The sequence below is a fragment of the Cucurbitaria berberidis genome (genome assembly GCF_010015615.1).
Source record: "Cucurbitaria berberidis CBS 394.84 unplaced genomic scaffold K460scaffold_1, whole genome shotgun sequence".
Taxonomy (NCBI): domain Eukaryota; kingdom Fungi; phylum Ascomycota; class Dothideomycetes; order Pleosporales; family Cucurbitariaceae; genus Cucurbitaria; species Cucurbitaria berberidis.
Window position 1 is genome coordinate 4,618,341 of NW_024468935.1, and position 21,940 is coordinate 4,640,280.

Sequence of the window (21,940 nt, forward strand, 5' to 3'; positions counted from 1 at the left end):
TAAAAGTATACAATATATAGTAAAATTACTAATAATATAAGCTATTAATAATACATTAGGTCCTGTTTTTGCAGGGACAATACAACTATATAATAAATAATAATATATAATTATAAGTTTTAACTGCAAGCTTTATTTTATATATTTTATAAAAACTATGTCTATCGCGCAAGCTATTACTAATTATAAAAAAGTATTAGCTATTAAAGCGCAAGCTTACTACTAAACTAAAGCTTGCTTAAATTTTAGTTTAAAAATTTATCTATGCTTTAATAATAGTTTATAATTAAAATTTAAAGCTACTTAGTAATGCTTAAACAACTTAGTTACTATTAAGGAATCTATAGTTCTATTACTACAATTTTTAAATAATAACGTATTAAGGCTGCTAATAGCGATTGTTAAAAGTTTTTTAATAATTTATTTAGCTAACCTAGTATTATATAAATTTTACTGCTTTAATACTGTATTAAAGTGCTAGGTATAGTACTTAAACTATAATCTTTATACTAATTTCTTCTACTGCGTAGTATAATCCGCTCTAGCGTCAACTTTACTTTTAATTATAGAAATAAGCTAATTACAGTTAAGTATAATTATAATATATATAACTAAAAATTGCTTGCGATAGTTAAAAATCTAAAATATTAATGTTATTATTTTAAAAGTATTTACTTTAAAATTTTAATAAATTACTAAAACTTAAAATAGTTTATAAAAATTAAAACTTTTAACTATTATTAAGTAAAGTTGTACTTAGTACTTATTTAGTACAATTTTAATTTATAATATTATTTTAAAATTATAAACTTAGCTAATAGTTTATTTAAGCATTTAAATTATATTATAAAAGCTTAAAAACTAGCGTAAAAGTATAATAAAATTTTTATAAAATTTTTATAATATATTTTTACTAATAAAAGTAAAAATACTCTACTAATTTTAGTAGTTATAACTTATTCTACTAATAAAAGTAAATTTTAAATAAATTTTTAAGAGGCCTTAAAAAAGTTTTAAAAAGCTAATAAAAATTTATTAAAAAAACCTGCTTTTATGCAGGAGCGCAATATAACTAAAAAAAAAAAAAAAAACTACTTTTAAAAAATTAAAAGCAAGGGAGCTTTATAATAGCTTAAAAAAGGCTATTATACTTTATTTTAAACTAAAGGAACTAACTATAGTTAAAGAAAAAATAAAAGCAATAAAAAAATACTATAATAATTTAATAGTAAGTTATTTTAGCATAAGAAAAATACTAGAAAAGCTCTAATACTATTATACTTAGAAAAAAATAAAAAAGGATATAAAAAAATATTATAAAAACTATTTAAACTATTATAAATTAATAGTAGCTAAATACTATTTTTATAGCCTTTTAGCTCTGCTTTTGCTTTTAAATTAGGCATAAAAAAAAGTTACTATAAACTTTATTATAAAATTATTTTTAAGCAAGTTTGCTAGCGTAGTATATAATATAATATTTATAATAGTATACTATTTAATAAAAATATTATACTATATTTTAGCTAAAAAAAATTAAATAGGTACTAACCTTATTTAAGTTTAAATTTAGGAAATTATCTAACTATATAGTATACTAAAAAAATTATTTTAAATAAAAGTTTTTTTATAAAAGCTATATACTAAGATATATTTTAATACTATTTTAATTTAAAAAGAATATTTTTATTTACTTTTTACTTAAAAATAAATAGGCAGACTAAAAAACAGAATTAAATTTTAAAATAGTATTTTTAGTACTTTTATATATTAGAACAGAATAATTAAGTTTTATAAATTTTTATAATAGAATTTATATATAATAATAGCTTTTACTTTATTATAAGTATTATACTTTTCTAGGCATATTACAGTATAAATCTAGTTAGGCTAAATTAGCCTACTATACTTTTTAAATAAAAGAAAATTTACTTAAAAAATAAGTAGCTGCAAAAGTATTTAATATTTAAAAAAATTATAAAAGCAAGATCTTAGCAGTAAATAAATATTAGAAATTATATACTAATAAGAAAAAATTATTTATTTTTTTTACTATAAAAAACTAAGTGCTAGTTTCTAATTATAATATATAATTTATAAAATTAAAGAAAAAGCTAAACTAAAAATATATAAAACTTAGAATTATAATAGACTAGTATAGCCTATTAGAGTTTAAAGTAGACTTTTTTAAATTATAAAAAATTTACTTAGTTTTTTACGCTTTATTACTAAAGCTATATAAACTAATTAGGCAGATTTTTTATTTAAAAGCTAAAAAAGTTAATATATTATGCAAATTTAGCAATAATGTGTATATTATAAAAAAAATAGTAAAAAAAAAAAAAAATTAAAAGGATAAATAAAAGTACCTAACGTATTACACAGGCAAGTTAGTCGCCTAGTTAAGTTAGTTATAATGCTAAAATTTTACTAAAATTAGTACTATATATAATAGTATAGTACTGTAGAAGACTATAGCAGTAAATTATAATAAGCTAATTTATTTAAAAATTATTTCTACTTCTTGCTTGCATATTTGCGCATTATACTTAGCTTTACTACAATATTTATAGCGCTTTTAAAAAGGCTTACCTGCCTTAATATATATTTATTTTTTTACTTTTTTTTTATTACTACGCGCCTTAAACTCTTTTAGAGTTATTAGTTAAAAACTATTTTCTATTATAAAGGTTTTTTCCTTTTATACCTCCTTTTTTTTATATAATTTTTATTATATAATAGCTTTATTAGCTGCTTAAAGCTTAGTAATTTTTTTTTGCGCTAATACAAATTTGTGCGCAACTATAGCTGTACTTTTTAAAAATTTTTTAAAAGCTTTAATTATTAAAATAAAAAAATTATTTAAGTGCTTTTAAATTTTTATTTTAACTAATATTAATTAAAATTTAAATTCTAGAGTATTGCTTAGTATTTTTAACTTTTAAAGACTATTTTTAATAGTAAGTAGTAATAAAGTACGCAACTAAATATTAAGCTTTAATATTATAACTTTAAAGTTAAAAAAAACTAGACTAGCGCCTTTAAAGCTACTTAAAATATTGCTTTTTATAATAGTAGTATTAAAAGCTAGTTTAAAGCATAGTAAAAATTTAATTTTAGTAATATAGTTAATGCTATTGCGCATTAGCTTTTTAGCTTAGTACTTATATACTTTTTTTAAAAGTATAAAATAACTTATATTAAGTAGCTATAGCAGGTGCGACAAATATAGAAGCATATAAAAAGTAATAATTTTTTATTCTTTGTAGTACTGCTAGAATTAGACTAATATATAGCTTTTATAACTATTAATAATAAATAAATAATAAGTACTAATAACCTTCCTTTTAGTATACTTATTAAAGTGCTTTAACTACTTAAAAGTAAGCTTATTTATTATTTAGCCATTTTTAGAAACTGTAATAACTTAATTATAAAGTAAGTTATTTTTTTTATACTAAGCTAAAAAGTAGTTCTTGCCTGCAAAAATAATAAAAAGTAAAATAGCTTATTTTATTATATTAATATTTTAAATTACTATTACTTACTTTTAATTACCCTGCTGCACTATTTTTAGCTGTCTTTAATAGTTAGCACTTAAGACAATAGTTTTATATAATATTTAGCCTATTATAAAGCTTATTTTATTAAAGTTGTATATATTTTTATTCTAAATACTATGCTTAGCTTTTATATTTTTTATAAGTTAGAACTAGCTTTGTACAAGCTTAGAATCTTTATATAAAATTTTTTAGTAGTTATACTTTTAAAAAATTTTAGTACTAAGCTATAAATATTGTTTAATAAACGTGCTAGCCTAGTTCCTGCTAATAAGTAGTTGCCTATATTTAGCTAGCAAAGTATTAGCTATATTATTTACAGCAGCTAGTTAGGGCAGAAATCCTTAGTTTTTAAAATAAAATATATACTAAGCAATTACTTTTTTTTTTATTAAAAAAAGCCTTATCTTATTAAGCCTAGTATTGTGTTATAAAAGCTTTCCTTTTAGTTAATTACTAAGTATTATTTAAAAAACGCTATAGATCTGCGCAGCTTTTTATTAAGAAAAATTCGCATTGCGTTTTAAAGCTTAAATTATAAGCTATATTTAGTTTTTTTTTTAAAAAAATTGTATATTATTGTATTAAAACATTGCGTTTAATAGTAGAAAACTACTAATTTTAGTAAAATTTTAGTATTATAACTAACTTAACTGGGCGACTAACTCGCCTGTGTAATACGTTATACTATTATATATAATACTAATTTTAGTAAAATTTTAGTATTATAACTAATTTAACTAGGCAACTAACTTGCTTGTATAATATATTATGCAGTAAACTGAGTTTCTAATAATAAAAGCTGTATTTTTCTTCTTTTTTGCCAAATTTAGTTACCTACTTAGGTAAAAATCCAAATTTTTGCAGCTTAATTTTTTATAACTAACTTTAGAGGGCCTCTTTGCCCTCGCTGTAGCTGTTAATAGTTAGTACTTAAAATAATAGTTTTATATAATATTTAGCTTATTAAAAAGCTTATTTTATTAAAATTATATATATTTTTATTTTAAATACTATGCTTAGCTTTTATATTTTTTATAAATTAAAACTAGCTTTATATAAGTTTAAAATTTTTATATAAAGCTTTTTAGTAATTATACTTTTAAAAAGTTGTAATATTAAATTATAAATATTATTTAATAAATGTGCTAGCCTAATTCCTGCTAATAAATAATTGTTTATATTTAGCTAGTAAAATATTAGCTATATTATTTATAGCAGCTAGTTAAAGCAGAAATCTTTAGTTTTTAAAGTAAAATATATACTAAATAATTATTTTTTTTATTAAAAAAAGTTTTATACTATTAGGCCTAGTATTACGTTGTAGAAGTATTTTTTTAAATTAACTACTAAATATTTTTAAAAAAATACTAAATATTTGCGCAGTAGCTTATTAAAAAAAAATTATATTTTATTTTAAAACTTAAACTATAAACTATATTTAATTTTTTTTTTAAAAAAATTATATGTTATTGTATTAAAGCATTGCGTTGTATTATAAATATAGTTTAAATTTTAATAAAATTTTAGTAAAGTGCGCAGCTCGCCTGTGTAATATATTATATAATAAGTAAAAAATTTCTATTTTTTTATATTTATTTATTAATAATAAAAGTTATACTAAGTATTAAGCTTACTAAAGTAGCTAAAATAAAAGCTTTTAACTAGTTATTTAAAAGACTAGTTAGCTAAACTAAGTTTATAGCTAACTAAATATATATAACTTTTTTTAAATAGTTTAAAAAAATAATAAAAAAATAACTAATTAGGCTGTACAGACTAACGTACTTCTATAACAAGTAGTTAGTTAGGACGAGTAGTTAGTCTCTGCTAAGCCCCTACTAAAACCTACTATTATTTATAGTATATTGCAATTATAGTATATTGTACTATAGCTAATAGTATATAGTATTAATTTATAGTATTTTTTATATTATTTTTATATATACGCGCGTTGTGCCCTATTTTATTGCAGCATTTATAGTACTTTTAAAAAAGCTTATCTGCTTTAGCGCGCGCTTTTTTTTTTACTTTTTTTTTATTACTACGCGCTTTAAACTTTTTTAAAATTATTAGTTAAAAACTATCTTCTACTATAAAAGTTTTTTTTTTTTATATTTACTTCTTTTTGTGTAATTTATATTGTATAGTAGCCTTATTAGCAGCTTAAAGCTTAAAATTTTATTTTTATATTAATACTATTAAATGCGCTATTATTTCTGCACTTTTAGTAAATTTTACAAAAGTATTTACTATTAAAATAGAAAAGCTATTTAAATGCTTTTAAATTTTCTTTTTTAAAAGCATTAATTATAACTTAAATTCTAAAGTATTACTAAGTATTCTTAACTTTTAGGCACTATTTTTAATAGTAAGTAATATATTACACAGGCGAGTTAGTTGCCTAGTCGAGTTAGTTACAATACTAAAACTTTACTAAAATTAGTACTATACACAACAGTATAGCACTATAAAAAACTGTAGCAGTAAATTATAATAAGTTAATTTATTTAAAAATTATTTCTACTTTTTGCTTGCATATTTATGTATTATGCCTAGCTTTACTATAGTATTTATAGCGCTTTTAAAAAGGCTTACCTGCTTTAGTATGCGCTTATTTTTTTACTTTTTTTTTATTACTACGCGCCCTAAATTCCTTTAGAATTATTAGTTAAAAATTATTTTTTACTATAAAAATTTTTTTTTTTTATACTTGCTTTTTTTTATATAATTTTTATTATATAGTAGCTTTATTAGCTGCTTAAAGCTTAGTAATTTTTTTCTGCGCTAATATAAGCTTGTGCGCGACTATAGCTGCACTTTTTAAAATTTTTTTAAAAGCTTTAATTATTAAAATAAAAAAACTATTTAAGTGCTTTTAAATTTTTGTTTTAACTAGCGTTAACTAAAACTTAAATTCTAAAGTATTACTTAGTATTTTTAACTCTTAAGGACTGTTTTTAACAGTAGGTAATAATAGAGTACGCAACTAAATATTAAATTTTAATATTACAGCTTTAAAATTAAAAAAAACTAAACTAGTGCTTTTAAAGCTACTTAAAATATTGCTTTTTATAATAGTAGTATTAAAAGCTAGTTTAAAGCACAGTAAGAATTTAATTTTAATAATATAGTTAATGCTATTGCATATTAATTTTTTAGCTTAGTACTTATACGCCTTTTTTAAAGGCGCAAAATAACTTATATTAAATAGCTATAGCAAGTGCAATAAATGCAAAAGTATATAAAAAGTAATAATTTTTTATTTTTTATAGTACTACTAGAATTAGACTAATGCGTAGCTCTTATAACTATTAATAATAAGTAAATAATAAATACTAATAACTTTTTTTTTAGTATACTTATTAAAGTGCTTTAACTACTTAAAAGTAAGCTTATTTATTATCTAGCTATTTTTAGAAACTATAATAACTTAATTATAGAGTAGGCTATTTTTTTTATACTAAGCTAAAAGGTAGTTCTTGCCTGTAAAAATAATAAAAAGTAAAATAGCTTATTTTATTACGTTAATATTTTAAATTACTGTTACTTATTTTTAATTATTCTGCTGTACTATCTTTAGCTGTCTTTAATAGTTAGCACTTAAAACAATAGTTTTATATAATATCTAGCCTATTATAAAGCTTATCTTATTAAAGTTATATATATTTTTATTTTAAATACTATACTTAGCTTTTATATTTTCTATAAATTAGAACTAGCTTTGTATAAGCTTAGGATCTTTATATAAAACTTTTTAGTAATTATACTTTTAAAAAGTTTTAGTACTAAATTGTAAATATTATCTAATAAATATGCTAGCTTAATTTTTACTAATAAGTAGTTGCCTATATTTAGCTAGCAAAGTATTAGCTATATTATTTATAGCAGCTAGTTAGGGCGGAAATCTTCAGTTTTTAAAGTAAAATATATGCTAAATAATTATTTTTTCTTTTATTAAAAAAAGCCTTATTTTGTTAGGCCTAGTATTGTGTTGTAGAAGCTTTCTTTTTAGTTAATTACTAAATATTATTTAAAAAATGCTATAGATCCGCGCAGCCTTTTATTAAAAAAAATTTATATTATATTTTAAAGCCTAAACTGCAAACTATATTTAGTTTTTTTTTAAAAAAAATTATATATTATTGTATTAAGGCATCGCGTTTAATAGTAAAAAACTACTAATTTTAGTAGGGTTTTAGCATTGTAACTAACTTAACTAAGCGACTAACTCGCCTGTATAATACGTTAATAGTAAAGTATATAACTAAATATTAAGCTTTAATATTATAGCTTTTAAATTAAGTAGTACTAAGCTAGCACTTTAAAAGCTTTTTAAAATATTGCTTTTTATAATAGTAGCGTTAAAAGCAGCTTTAAAGTATAGTAAAAATTTAATTTTAATAATATAATTAATGCAGTTGCGTATTAAAATTTCGGCTTAGTACTTATATACTTTTTTTAAAAAGGCAAAATAGCTTATATTAAGTAGCTATAGTAAGTGCGACAAATGTAGAAGTATATAGAAAGTAATAATATTTTTTTTTTGCAGTATTAGTAGAACTTAACTAAGTTATAATTTTTATAGCTATTTATAATTAAAAAATAATGCGCGCTAATAGTACGCTCTTTTGTATACTTATTAAAGTACTTTATTTATTTAAAATTATACTTATTAGTTATTTAGCTATTTATAAAAATAGTAATAGTTTAATTTTAAAGCAGGCTATTTTTTTTATACTAGGCAGAGAGGTAGTGCTTGCCTGCAAAAATAATAAAAAGTAAAATTATTTAATTAGCTGCGCTAATATTCTAAATTACTATTATTTACTTTTAATTATTTTACTGTACTATTATTGCCTATTCTTAATAGTTAAAGCTTATAATAATAGCTTTAGTTAATATTACACTTATTATAAAGCCTGTTTTATTAAAGTTGTAAATATTTTTATTTATAATACTATACTTTGCTTTTATATTCTGCACTAGCTAAAATTAGTTTTGTATAGTATTAGGATTTTTACAAAAAATTTTCTTATAATTATACTTTTAATTAAATTTTACTTTAAGCTTAAGCTAGTATTTAATAAATATATTAGCCTATTTTAAACTAACTAAGTTTTAGTAATACTTAATAAGTAAGAAATTAGCTATATTTTTAATTTTAGTAAGCTTAGGCGGGTATTTTTTTACAGTAAAGTTAAGTATATAATTAATAATTTTTTTTTTTTTTACTATAGTAAGCTTTATTAAATTAGGCGTATAGTTGTATTAAAAAGTAGTTCTAGCAAGTTATTTTCTAAGTATTAATTTAAATATATTATAGTATTTTATAGCGCAATAAATTAAAAAATTTGCATTTTATTTAATAGTTTAAATTATATTTTATATTTAATATTCTTTCTAAGCTAGTAATATATTATTATATTAATCTATTACAATATACTATAGGCAATAGTAGGTTTTAGTAGGGGCTTAGCAGAAACTAACTACTCGTCCTAACTAACTACTTGTTATAGAAGTACGTTATAAGCGCTTAAAAAAATAAAAAAACTTTAAAATTTAGCTTATAGTATTTAGTTAAATGCAAGAGCAGAGATTAAGTAACTAAAGCTAGCATTATTTTTATTAAAATAGGCTAGTTAGGAAACTATAGTTAAAAGCTATAAACTACTTTAGGCAGAAGAAATTGAACGCGTATATTAAAGAGACTTTAAGAACTTTAAAAATATAAATACTAACAATGCTTTAGTAAGGCGCAACATTAACTAATCGCGTTTAGTAACTTAGTAGTAGAAAGCTATTATTCTTAAAGCTATTTAATAATTTGCTTTAAGCATTACTTAAGTTAAATTAAATAGGGAGCTTTACAAGCAGACGACTCTAGCTCCGTTCCTTAAAATTAAGACACAAAAATACTAGAACACTTTTATAAGTACTTAAGAATACACAGGGGCGCATATTCGCAATACCTAGCTTAACAAAATAGTATAGAGCTAGCGCTATTATTTTTATACTGTTGTTAGCTGACTTGTTGCTTTAAATAATCTTTTTTACAATATCTTTAGCCGAAAAGGGACTAAGGTTATTACCTTTGTAGTTGTAACTATAAAATACAATAGTATATATAGTTTTTTTAAAGTATGCGTAAATATATTGCAGTTTTGTATAATATTGCTTACGTAAATGCGCTTATTAAAATAGCAATAGTTTCTACTAAAGGGATAATCTAAATCTAGTACAGCTTTAATCTTAGCATTAAGATATAGTAGATATATTAAGAGCCTACGCAAAGTAGGTATATAGGCTATAAAAATAGCTTCTAGATTTAGTAAGCTAACTGCGCTAAGTACCTAGGATACTTTAATAGGGATAGGCATCGCGCGTTGCAATAGAGCAACCTAGGAGTTGTAGTATAAAAAAAAATCCTAGGCTATTAGTTAGGATATATTTTAGTATTAAATTAAATAAAGTAAAATATACTTTAAGTGCTTATAGCTCTTGTATAAGGTTTGGAACCATAGTTAGCAACTATTTTAAAAATAGAGCCTATCCTAGAAGAATTAATATAATTACAAACACTTCTGCACTTAAAGTACTTTTACAGAAACTAGCAATAGCTTAACTAGGGCGCAAGCGCTTTAAAAATCCTCTTATAGCTCTTATAAATAAGGCTCTAAGGTTTAGCGCTATAAGTATTAAGTTTTGTATAGAATAGTTTGTTTATAGCACATTTAGAACTCTTTCTATAGTTAAATAATTTTAGGCGCGCTTTAGTTTTATTTTTATAATCTAATTGCAGTCGCGTTCGCGTAGAAGGAAAGAACACATCTAAAGTAAATACAACTTACAGTGCTTACTATAAAATATACCTAGTAGCTAAGAATCTAATTCCTTAAAAAAGCTACTATAAAAATAAAGCTAATGCGAAGAAAAGCTGCTGCAGATATAATAATTTAATGCTATAACTGTATAGAAAGTGTAAAGAACTAGTTTCTTTTCTTTTACTTAAACAACAAGATAGCTCTACAATAAAAAGGGATATTATTAAATTAAACTATAAGTAAGTTTGTATAGTGTGTCTTTTATTATAAACTTGCTATTGCCTGTTATAACAGTAATATTAAGTAGCGCTTTAGGGGTTTAAATATGCAGATCTACCTTGCTATTTTTACTTTACTTTATCTGTAGCGTTTTGCGTTCTATTTACCTACCCGCCTTAAAACTAAAATCTAGCTGCTCTTTTTACTCTAAAAAGCTTAGTTAAAGCTTTTTTTCTATACGCAGCTTCTCTTTCTCCTCTTCTATTTACTACTTTTGATTATTAACTATATATAAAGTTACTTGTAGTACCGCTACTTATGCTGCAATTTCCAACTTTTTATTTTTTACTTTTTTAATTTTTCTGTCTAATGCTTTTTTTTAAACTTAGGAAGTAATATACTAACTACTATAATATTTTAATCAACGCTACTTAGACGTATAGAAGATTACTAATATAGAGTAAGTAACTAGGAGTAGGTTAAAAGGCGATTAGGCTATTATAAATTATTATATTAGAAATTTGTCTAGGCGCGCGCTTTTAAGGGTTTCTAATGCTAGTAATTTGGGAAAAAGTATAAATAGTTTGCAAAGAAATTATTTTAAGTTTCGCAGTAATCTTCGCGGCGCTTTCCCCTATTACTTGTATTTGTATATATAAAGCTTAATAGTCCTAAAACGCGCTTATAAAATCCCCTTTAAAAAATATAACTAAGAGCTAGTATTTTAAGATATTATTAATTTCTTAGTAGATAATAACATACTTAGCAATTAATATAATATAAAACTAGTCCCAAGCGTGCTTAAACAGCTATAATGCAAGTGCAACTTCCTTAATTTAAATAGAGCAAATAAAACTTGCACTTTGTTAGGCGCCCTTTAAAGTATAGAATAAAACTATTTAGTTATTTTTGTAGTGCAGAGTAAAGTATATCCAAAGTTAGTTATTTTCCTCTATTATATTACAGGATAGAATACAGTCTGGGGCGGCTAGCTTTAGCTTGTTCTAGCGCAGGAAGGTTGCGCGCTTAAAGAAAAAAAAATTAAGAAGTATAGTATTTTTATAGAGATTATGCTTTAACTTTGTATAAAAAGGATTATTAACTTATTATAAAAAAAGGGTTGTTATAGTTCGGGTATTAAGCTATTACTAATTTATAGTTTAGTTAGAATTTATTTAGGTATATATGTGGAAATAGGCGGAGTAGGCAATAGGAAATAACTAGGAACTAAGCATTTTCTAGTTGTAGAGGGATTATCTAGCCGGGGACTTTAGAGGAAAAGGCTATAGCTTTTTATAAAAAGTACCTAGCTTTGTTTGCATTTTAAGTTATAATAACTTCTAATGCTTTTTTACTTATAAACGCTTAATATCTATCTTTAAGTTAAATACTGTAACTTTTGTTATTCCCGCAAATAAGCGCACTTTGCAGCTGTTAACCTACTTTTCCTATTTTTCCTACTTTTTTTGCTTTGCTTCTAAAGCTATAATTTTTTCTTTAATTACTGTAGTTTCTGTTTTAATCCTATCCTATTCGTCGTTTAGCTCTACTATAGTCTTAACTAATTTATTATATGTTATATTAGTATTATTAGTAATGCAAAGACTTTTATCTGCTTTTGCATTAAGCTTACTATTTAGTATTATTTTTTCTACTACGTGTTTAAAATTATTAGTTAGGAAGCCTAAAGGGGCTTTACTAAAGTTACTTTCTTTATTATTTTAACTTTTGTATGCTTCCTTTTTTCTAATTATGCTTTTTAATTGCAATATAGCAATTTATAACTTTTTAATTTTTTTTACCTTATCTCTAAACTCGCAGTATATAGTTTGTAGCTTAGTTTTAAAAGTTGTAGTAATAAGCATACTAAAGCTTATTTTGTTTTAATTGCTTTGCGTTTTTACTATTTTTTCCAAGAAATAGTATTTCGCGAGCGCTATTAATTTAGCTTTAGACTACTTGCTTAGGATATTAAAAGCTGCGGAATAGCTTAAAATATTTTTATTAATAATTTCTGCATTATACTTTGCGCGATGCTTGCTTCTATTGTAAAAGTAAAACTAGATTTTTACGTAGCCGCTAGTGCAAACTGCTAGGTAGAAATAAATCTAAACAGTACATTTAGCACTAATTTCCTAGTTACAGATATACCTAAATAGAATAGCAGAAGAGATTGCGTTAGGATTGTAAAGGGCTTTAGTTTTAACTTTATTAAGTAGGATGTAGTATAGAAAATTAGCTTGCTCTGCAAGTTTAGCGCAGAGCTAAATAAAAATTAATATAGCTAAATTTATTATAGCAGGTAAATATACCTACAAGCTATTAGTAAGAAGTTAGCAGTTTAGCTAAAAGTTGGGTTAGGAGTATTTATAACTTTAACTTAACTCTGCTGCGCGACAAACGCAAGAAGCAAGTTATTAGTTTAAAAAATTTGCCTAGCGCAAAGCTTTTAGTATTTATCTGCACATAAAGCTTAAAGTAATTTTATTAATAAGAATATTTATAATATAGTGCGCTATGTCTAGAGCGTTAAATGCAAGTTGCAATTAATATACAGCTGTACAAAAAGTCTGTGCGCTACTAGCATTTATACTATGCATATTTGCACTTTATTTTTATTTTAAATATTTAAAAACTGGGTTTAAAGTTTATATTAAGCCTCTAGATTAAAACAGATTAATTACTAATTAGCTAAAAAAATATCCTTTACAAGAACGTATTACCTACATCTTCCCTCCGCATTATTGCAAATAATTAATTTAATTTAGTAAACCTGTATTTAAGCCTGCTTAATGCTTTTAGTTTCTAAAAGCTTTCTAAAACTTATTAAATGCCGGCTAATTGTAGTAAATATATTTTGGGATGCTTTTTGCTTTTTTCTTGTAATCTATAACATCCTTACTAAACCTATTTTAGCTACTATACTTGCTCTACAATACTTTTTACTGTATATATATGCTTTTTTATCTATTGTAAATTGTTATAGAAAAAGCTATCTATAATTATTGTAATATTGCTTAGTAAGATTATATTAAAGTAGATTTAACTTGTAGTAGTTAATAATAGTTCCTCTAAAAATGCTAATATTAAGGCATATTAGATCTTTAGCAATCGAGAGACTCAAGGTTAATAAAATACAAAAGTAACAACTATTTTTCTATATTATTACTAATACTATATATGTAGGTATACTATATTATTAAAATATATTAATAGAGTGCACTAAAAGTTCCGCAGTAATAATAGACTGTAGAAATAAACTAAGGGAAGAATTACAAGTTGTATAAAGAGAAATATTGCATTATATAGTTGCAGGTACAAATTTAGAACTAAATTGCGTTAGAAAATATAGCATAAAAACAAATTAAATTAAGGCTAGAATAAATACAGTAGGATTATACTGAAAAACTAACAGTATTGTAGATTTAATAAGTTTAATAGACTTTGTTAGTAACCTAAAAGCAATTTTTTATGCAAGCACATACTTTTAAATAAACATGTTACTATTGTTAGCATCCTAGTAGGGCAAGTTAGCAATATTTACAATATAGTAGAACTTTTGCGTGCAAGTTAAGAAAAATAAAAAAAAAAAACAAAAAGGAAATTAATAATTTTAGAGAAATATCTCGCCTTGTATAAGTTGCAAATGCTTAGTCCTTAAAGTTAAATTGCTTAAAAAACTTATTAGTACGGGTTTTAATCTATACCTTGCGCTTTTGTTAAGGCATTGCTTTATAAATTTCTTAATTAAGCTCTTTATATATAATCTTGACAATTTCGGCAATAGCAAGAGTGTGTTTATTTTCTAGCTTATTATCCCCTAGTTCAGCTATATTATTATTAGTGGCCAATTGGTAAGAGCTATTTTTAGTGTAATACTCGAGATATTCTGCCTTGCTACTAAGCCAGCTATTACTTTTAATTCTAAATTGCTTAAAACTGAAATTAGCAATAAACTATTTGCTACTAGAAAAGCTAATTCCAAAAATAGAGTAAAAGGCCTTGTCTAGGGGTTAATTGCTGTAGTAGATTATAATGCGTAGCTTTGTAGTTATAATTAACTAATTAGCTCGCGCACTAATACTTCGAAGTGTATTAGTAATATGCAAAAAAAATGCAAATATACTAATATTGCAACTATTAAGTTTTAGAACTAATATCTGCATTTTGTAAAATATTCCCAGGGGAAATACAGCCCTACCTTTTGCCTAATAAACCTCGCTAATGCTAGAAAACTCCTTATTGTATACAGTATAAATAAGTAGGCCTTTGTAAGTCGACTAGTCTTAAGTAGCATTTTTAATAATACAACTAATATGTTTTAACTTTAAATCCTTAATAAGAGTATTAAAAATATTACGAAAAGGCTATAAAATTGCCTTTTTTTTTTTTTAAAAGAAGACTAAAACCGCTTAGGCAGCTATTTAATAATAAGACAACAGTACTATATATAATAAAATCTATATATCTATGCTAATTTATTATATTAAATTATATTTTAAAAAAAAATATACTATAGTGTATTGCAAGCTGTTTATTTGCAGCTTGCAAAAAGTAGTTAATTTAATAAAAAGTACGCAATATACTTAGTTTATAAAAAAATATTATTATTTATATAAAATTTTATAAAATAATTATTAGTTTAAAAGGATATTTTTTTTTAATAAAAAAAAAATACTGCAAGTAGAGACAGTACTATATAGTATATTTAATAGCTTTTAAAAACAAAAATTTCTAATACCTTATATAAAGAGCAGAAAGCAAGAAAGTAGAAAGTAAAAAAAAAAAAAAAAATATAAAGTGCAAAAGCAAAAAATTGTAAAAATTTTATAAAATTTTTATAATAATAATTTAGCCCGCAAAGACGGGACCTAATGTGTTATTAATAGCTTATATTATTAGTATTTTTACTATATATTATATACTTTTATTTTTAGAATTGCTAAGCAACAAACTTTTAACTCTTAACAATGTAACTTTAACTGTTAAAGCGCTGTTTTTTTTAACAGCTTCTAAGTACATGTCTAAATATTTAGCGTAATATTAAACTGTTAAATAGCTAACTAATACTAGGCTTTTAGGCAATAACAGCAACGCCAACAATAATAATAATAATAATAATAATAATAACTTTTCCTGTAATATTAGCCTAAATACTTAATTACTTTTTTGCTCTTTTTTTTCGCCTACGCAAGCTATTGTTTATAGTATATCTAAATTATTATTACTTACTTTTCTGCTTTATTGCTTGCTTTATTGCTTATATCTACTTACACACTAAATTAACTATTTTAAGAAGCTGTATTTTCTAGTTATTATACTACTAGTAACTGTAGTTTTTAAAAAACTTTTTCTAATATGCTGCAAGCTTTATATTACTTTTAATATCTTCTATAAGCTGCAGAAGCTTATTTTTTTAGTTTTTAATAAAAGCAGCCTAGTCGCGGCTAAAGTTAAAGTTTTGCATTATTATATAGCAGCTAACTATAAAAAGAGTTGCGTATTACTGCTGCTTAGTTATAACTAGCTTATTATAAGAAAATGCTAGAAGGTTAAAATTAACTAGGCAGGGTAAAAAGAGCCTACTATAAGAAAAAAAATTAACTTTAAAGTATTTACATACTTTTTTATAGTACTAACAGTTACTATTTACTAGCTTAAAATAGTTAAGGAGCAGCAACTTGTACTAGGCAACTATTAATAGCTTATAGCTAGTATTGCTAGCTATAATAGCAATTTGCAGGCCTGTATACACAAGTTTATTTATTAGCATTATATTATTTATATTTAATATAGAAATAGAAGTAGGAAATAGAAAACTTAAAAGTTAGGATAAAAATAAATTTTAATTTATAAAATAAGCGCGCAAATGTGTGCTTTACTACTTATATATTTAGACTTTTACTATTTAAACTTTTAACTTCTTGCTTATATATAATTATAAAACGCGCAATAATACAATTATATAATAAGTAATAATATATAATTATAAGCTTTAATTGCAAATTCTACTTTATATACTTTATAGAAATTACGTTTATTGCGCAAGCTATTACTAATTGTAAAAAAGTATTAGCTATTAAGGCGCAAGCTTACTACTAAACTAAAGCTTGCTTAAATTTTAGTTTAAAGATTTATTTATGCTTTAATAATAGTTTATAGTTAAAACTTAAAGCTGCCTAGCAATGCCTAAATAACTTAGTTATTATTAAGGAATTTATAGTTCTGTTACTATAATTTTTAGATAATAATGTATTAGGGCTGCTAATAGTAATTATTAAAAGTTTTTTAATAATCTATTTAGCTAACTTAGTATTGTGTAAACTTTACTGCTTTAATACTATATTAAGGTGCTAAGTATAGCACCTAAACTGTAATTTTTATACTGATTTCTCTTACTGCGTAGTATAATCTGCTCTAGCGTCGACTTTACTTTTAATTATAGAAATAATAATAATTTAGTAGTAGCAATTTTTTAGTGCATAGTATATAAAATATTATAGTTTTAAAGTACTAGTTTTTAATAAAATCTTGCAATGCTTTTTTAATAGTAATAGTTATTTAATGCAATAGTTATTTGTAATAGTATTTAATATAAAAATAATTAAAAATAAAGCTTATTCTTATATTATAGCCTACTAAAAATTAATTTATTATATATTTACTAATTGTATATTGCTAACTGTTGCGTAAATACTGTATATCTACTTTTAATTATTAATAAAATAGATTTTAATTATTTAAATGCTGCAACTATAAAGCGTAAAAAAAAAATTAGTATTAATAATAATTAGCAAAAGCTAGATTTATTAAAAGCGCTAAAGCTCTTTTAATCTTATATTAAAAACTTGTATATTTAAGGTATGTAGTTATTGCAGCTATATAATAATATATTTAAATTACTAAATTATTATAAAATAGCTAAAATTACTAAATAAGTTTTTTTTTATTAACTAGCAGCAAATGCTAGAAAAGCTAGCTAAAAAGCAGGCAACAAATACTAAAAAAAAATTTATTACTAGTTTTTAGTAGTAGAAAAGGCTAAAAAAGTACTTGTATATTAGCAAGTAGATAGTTATTATAACACGCAATATAGTAATATAGCAATATAAAAAAATTAAATAATATTTAGTACTATAAGCCTAGTATTGCGCAGTATATTAGTACTATTATTTTTATATAAGCAGTAAAGCTTATTATAAAGTAGTTATAAAAATAATAGTAGTAAATTGCAGGCTATTAATTGCTTATTGCAGGAAATTTAAAATATAAAGCATTTAATATTACAAAATTTAGCAGTATAAAAAATTTTAGCATTATAGTTTTTACTGTTAAATATAATCTATTTTGCATTAGTTTAATTATTAGTATTCTACTTTATAAAATTGTAGTAATTGCAGTAATTATAGTATTATAGTATTATAATATTATAGTATTTGCAGTATTCGCGATTATAATAATTTATATATTTATTATAGCAGCCTAAAGCAGCCAAAAAGCTAAGGTTTAATTAGTTATTAATAATAAGATTAATGCGTAATAGTTTAATAGGGTCCCTATCCAGAGAACAAAATTGCCTTGATTTGATCGAAGTCAGTAGGAACAGTTTGCCTTGGTGTGTCATTATCGGGCACGTCGCTAGCCTGGGCTACCGAGACACGAGTTGGCACGATCCTGCGAGCTGTCATGATAGTTTGATCAATTCTTATCGGTTTGTGGATCAACTTTTCAAGAGAGTGATTTCAAAGGGGGAATTTATTGGGCAATTTACGCAGGCTGTACCTTGTTCCCGACGAACCACAATGCATTGTGTATCCATAGAGTCCAATTTGCACATACTGCTGGCTTGTGGGGCTACAGTGTGTACATACCCATCCAAAGAGTCTACCAAAAGACATTATGCACGTACTGTGATTGGAGCCGTCATTTCATTGGCTAGTAGCTATGTCGATGAACGAGGTTGGTGCCAGCCCGACGAAACAATGAAACAGCCTGCGGGCGGTCTCGCACTGAATGATACAGTTGATATAGCGCGGGGCGCGCCAAGATTGAGGTAGTTAATTCAGATTACTGTTCATACTCATGCGAAGAAGGTCGTAGAGTAGAGGGCGGTCAGGCCGCCATCTCATGAACCTGCGATGCAAGGAGCCAGCCTCTGGGCATGTTAAGGTGAGATTCGTTCAAAGATGATCTCCCGCCTGTAAGAACTGCAATAAGGTTACAGCGCCAACAGGCGTGGAGTTCAAAGAGGGTCGCTAAGACAGACTTGCGGTCGAGAAGAAAGTGGGGTGGGGATACTTCGGCCCGTGCCCATATAGCGCGACTTTAGCGTGTGCACCTGGGGTAAACTTCACCTCTCCATCGCCCAACCTTCGCCTCTGATCAAGAGATGCAGCTTCACGGCTTAACCTCGATAGCTCTTGCTCCGCCAATACCAGGGTTTTTGTACCTCAAAACACCAGCAACATGGTGCCGGCATACGCTCATCTTACGAAAGAATACCCCGCAGCAGCGCCATCCTCCAGCGATCCACTTTCACAGCCACGCATGACACTCTTGCATAGCAAATATTGCTAACGATGCACAAGGCCCACTCACGATGCACGCTGATATCACGCCACTCTTGTTAAGCCACTCGTATACCGCCACGCGGCGCATACTTATGGCTGTGTACGCAAGAGGTAAACTCGGCGTTTGTTAACGTGCTTTCTATGGGCATCGTGTCACGCAATCGATCGTAGCTCCTGCCATAACAGTGGGTTAGCTGAGTCAAGAGCTTAAGCCGAAAGTCGGCACCCAGGGTTACAATGGGCTAGCCACAGCCACTGTGAGGTCTGGTAGGCTTCGTTCGTCGCGCGTGCCAAATGGCGAGGTGGATCTGGCGAGGGGTACGCGACACCGTTTGTCGCGCCTTGTAGTCACCACCCTGCTCCATTCATTGTGGTCCGCTAGTTTGCGTAACGTCATGCGTATGCATCGTCCATAAAGCCTGCAACTCCAGCAGATCTGTTCCAACAAGTTCCTCTTCCTCAAGTCTCCGACAGCCTTGCTCTATCACAACAAATCACTACTTGATCCCCAACCTCAACATGAGTTTCCACTATTCCGCCGAGAATATCCGCATCGACGATGGCCACATCCTAAGGGCCCGCCTTCAGAGGGTTGACGGGGAGTGGAATGACTCGGAGATTGATCTCGACAACCACCTTGGCAATGACAACGGTACTTCTATATGGTATTCACGTCGACCCTTTGTGATGCTAATTGCGCGCAGGCTACTTCCAGTGGGATGGCGTAGGCTTTTCGGGCTCGGCGCAGAACGTCGAGTTCTCTATCGAAGGAGATGGTTCGGTTCCTGTCCTCCGCGCCACGCTTACCGACGGCGAGGGCAACGGCCAGACCCGCGATGTTAACCTAAGTGAGCGCGTCGCCAATAACGATGGCAATTTCGTGTACAGTATGTCGCCCTATCCCATGCCTGTTGTAGCCTACACACTAACATGTTCGTTAGACTGAAAGGTCGATGTCGACGTACGTACTGGGCTGCCTGGTTAGAGACGAGCTACACGAATGAAATGCCCACATTTGCTGCACCCGTGCGACCTCCCTTTGCTGAGACACAAACCCACTGCAAAATTGCCCTTTCGGAACGGACGTATCATCTCTTCCACATTTGCCCTCGCCAGCTAATCACAATTACGATCCATGCCGATTCACGTTCCCTCCATCACCATTCTTTCGTGGTTTTGTACCCATTTCCGTTCAATCACTGACATTCTTATTAACGCTACTAATGAAGATTACACGCATCCACTAAGCTTTATTCTCGATTTCTTCAATCGTTCACATAATGCTGCTTCAAGCGCTCGTCTAAGAGAGCGAAAGCGAGTACGCCGAACGAAAATTATGAGCAAATCCAGTGCGTGAAACTTTGTACTCTTACGCCGACTCTTCTTTGCCCCGGTCTGCCAGCTAAGATGATCGTTTGTTCTTCCACGTTTTGAAACTTCATAAAATCCAAGTACAACTTTCGCGTTCACTTGTCAGCAAACCGCATTCTAGTTGCTCTCTCACCAGGAGACTTAATAAGGCTCTTTCCAACACCAGGAAAGTCTACCCTCGCTAGTAGCCCAAGCTCTTCCAGCTCATAGTTAGGTCTGATGCCGGATCGAAGCATCACTGTTGGGCTTCCATATATAAGGGAAGAAGAAGTTGTAAAGCTCGGAAGCTCTCTGCAAATCGTAAAAGCGGTGTTGCAACAAGATTCCATATATACCAGACGTAAGTATGACCCCTTTCCTAGTGTCAAGGCGAGGAATCCGCCGTTCCAGATCTTCCTATTTGATTGAATACAGTCGTTCCGTTCCCTGTGACTGTCAGAGTTATAGCGTTCCGTAAACACCAACTTACCATGCGTATGAACCCACTACTCCGCACATTGCAAGTATCCTTGATACGGGGCCCACAATTTACGTCTCCAATGAATCGTTGTTCGTCTATCTAGCGCCTGTGTGAGTGCAAGTCTCAATGCAATCCTATAGAAGTGGATGTTTTCACATGCACTGGGCACTAGAGAAGCCGATAGCTGCAGTTAGTCTTAAATCGGCAATCTGAATGCACCTTAGCAATTTTGGTAGAAGGCGGACAAAGGCCAGCTGAATCGTAGGGCATGTTAAAGACTAGACGTTACCTAGCATGATTTCAGGGCTCCCATCTCTCCACGACAAGACCTCCTCAACTTATCATTGAGCTGTTCGTTCTCTGTCTTGCGTCATGTGTCACCGCGTGGTGATGTTGAGCCAGCCTAGTACTACATAGTTGTGGATCTGCTCGCGAAACTGGGCACTTCTCTGTCGAGGGTGTCAATCTTTTCGGTGGCCCATGATGAATGGCTGAAGAAGACTTTTGTGGAGGGCAATAAGCGTATCATCAAAGGAGTGATCGTAGAGAAGAAGGCTTTGTTGCGTCGTTCTAATCTTTTCGCGCTTTTGGGCGTTGGGAATAGCTGCTTGGGTGAAAGGATGATTTGTAGTGTCTTACCTTATGATAGCACCCTCTTCCAGCTTACTTATCGATTCCGAGCGAGTTCAGGAAACTGTCTCAAACATTGTAAGATGTTAAGGTTGATTGATTACCTGGGCAAGGCTGGAGCGCGTGCCAAGCACTTGCGTTTGCCCCACCACCAAAGACAGAAAGGGCTAGATTAGGGTGCTGACTACTCAAACCCGTGCCGTATTTTTCGTCCGGGTGGTGCTCCTTTGCGATTGTGGAGAAGCCATCCTTTGATTACATCAACAACAATCTGAGGAACCCTATGATTACGCGCCGAAACCGATT

At 27.4% G+C, this 21,940-nt stretch overlaps 2 protein-coding genes across 2 annotated transcripts; one reads left to right on the top strand and one right to left on the bottom strand.

Moving 5' to 3' along the window:
* Positions 1-2,983: 2,983 nt before the first annotated feature.
* On the bottom strand, positions 2,984-3,183 carry K460DRAFT_423888 (uncharacterized protein; the record flags this gene model as incomplete). Its single annotated transcript, XM_040938211.1, has 1 exon — positions 2,984-3,183. Exon 1 carries the CDS (start codon positions 3,143-3,145, stop codon positions 2,984-2,986), a length of 162 nt encoding a protein of 53 aa, XP_040793837.1. The 5' UTR covers positions 3,146-3,183.
* Positions 3,184-19,399: 16,216 nt separating this feature from the next.
* Positions 19,400-20,406, top strand: K460DRAFT_303299 (Cyanovirin-N). The gene is made up of 3 exons (XM_040929936.1): positions 19,400-19,825; positions 19,878-20,060; positions 20,115-20,406. The coding sequence occupies exons 1-3, from the start codon at positions 19,693-19,695 to the stop codon at positions 20,117-20,119; spliced, it is 321 nt and encodes a 106-aa protein (XP_040793838.1). The 5' UTR covers positions 19,400-19,692; the 3' UTR covers positions 20,120-20,406.
* Positions 20,407-21,940: the final 1,534 nt, after the last annotated feature.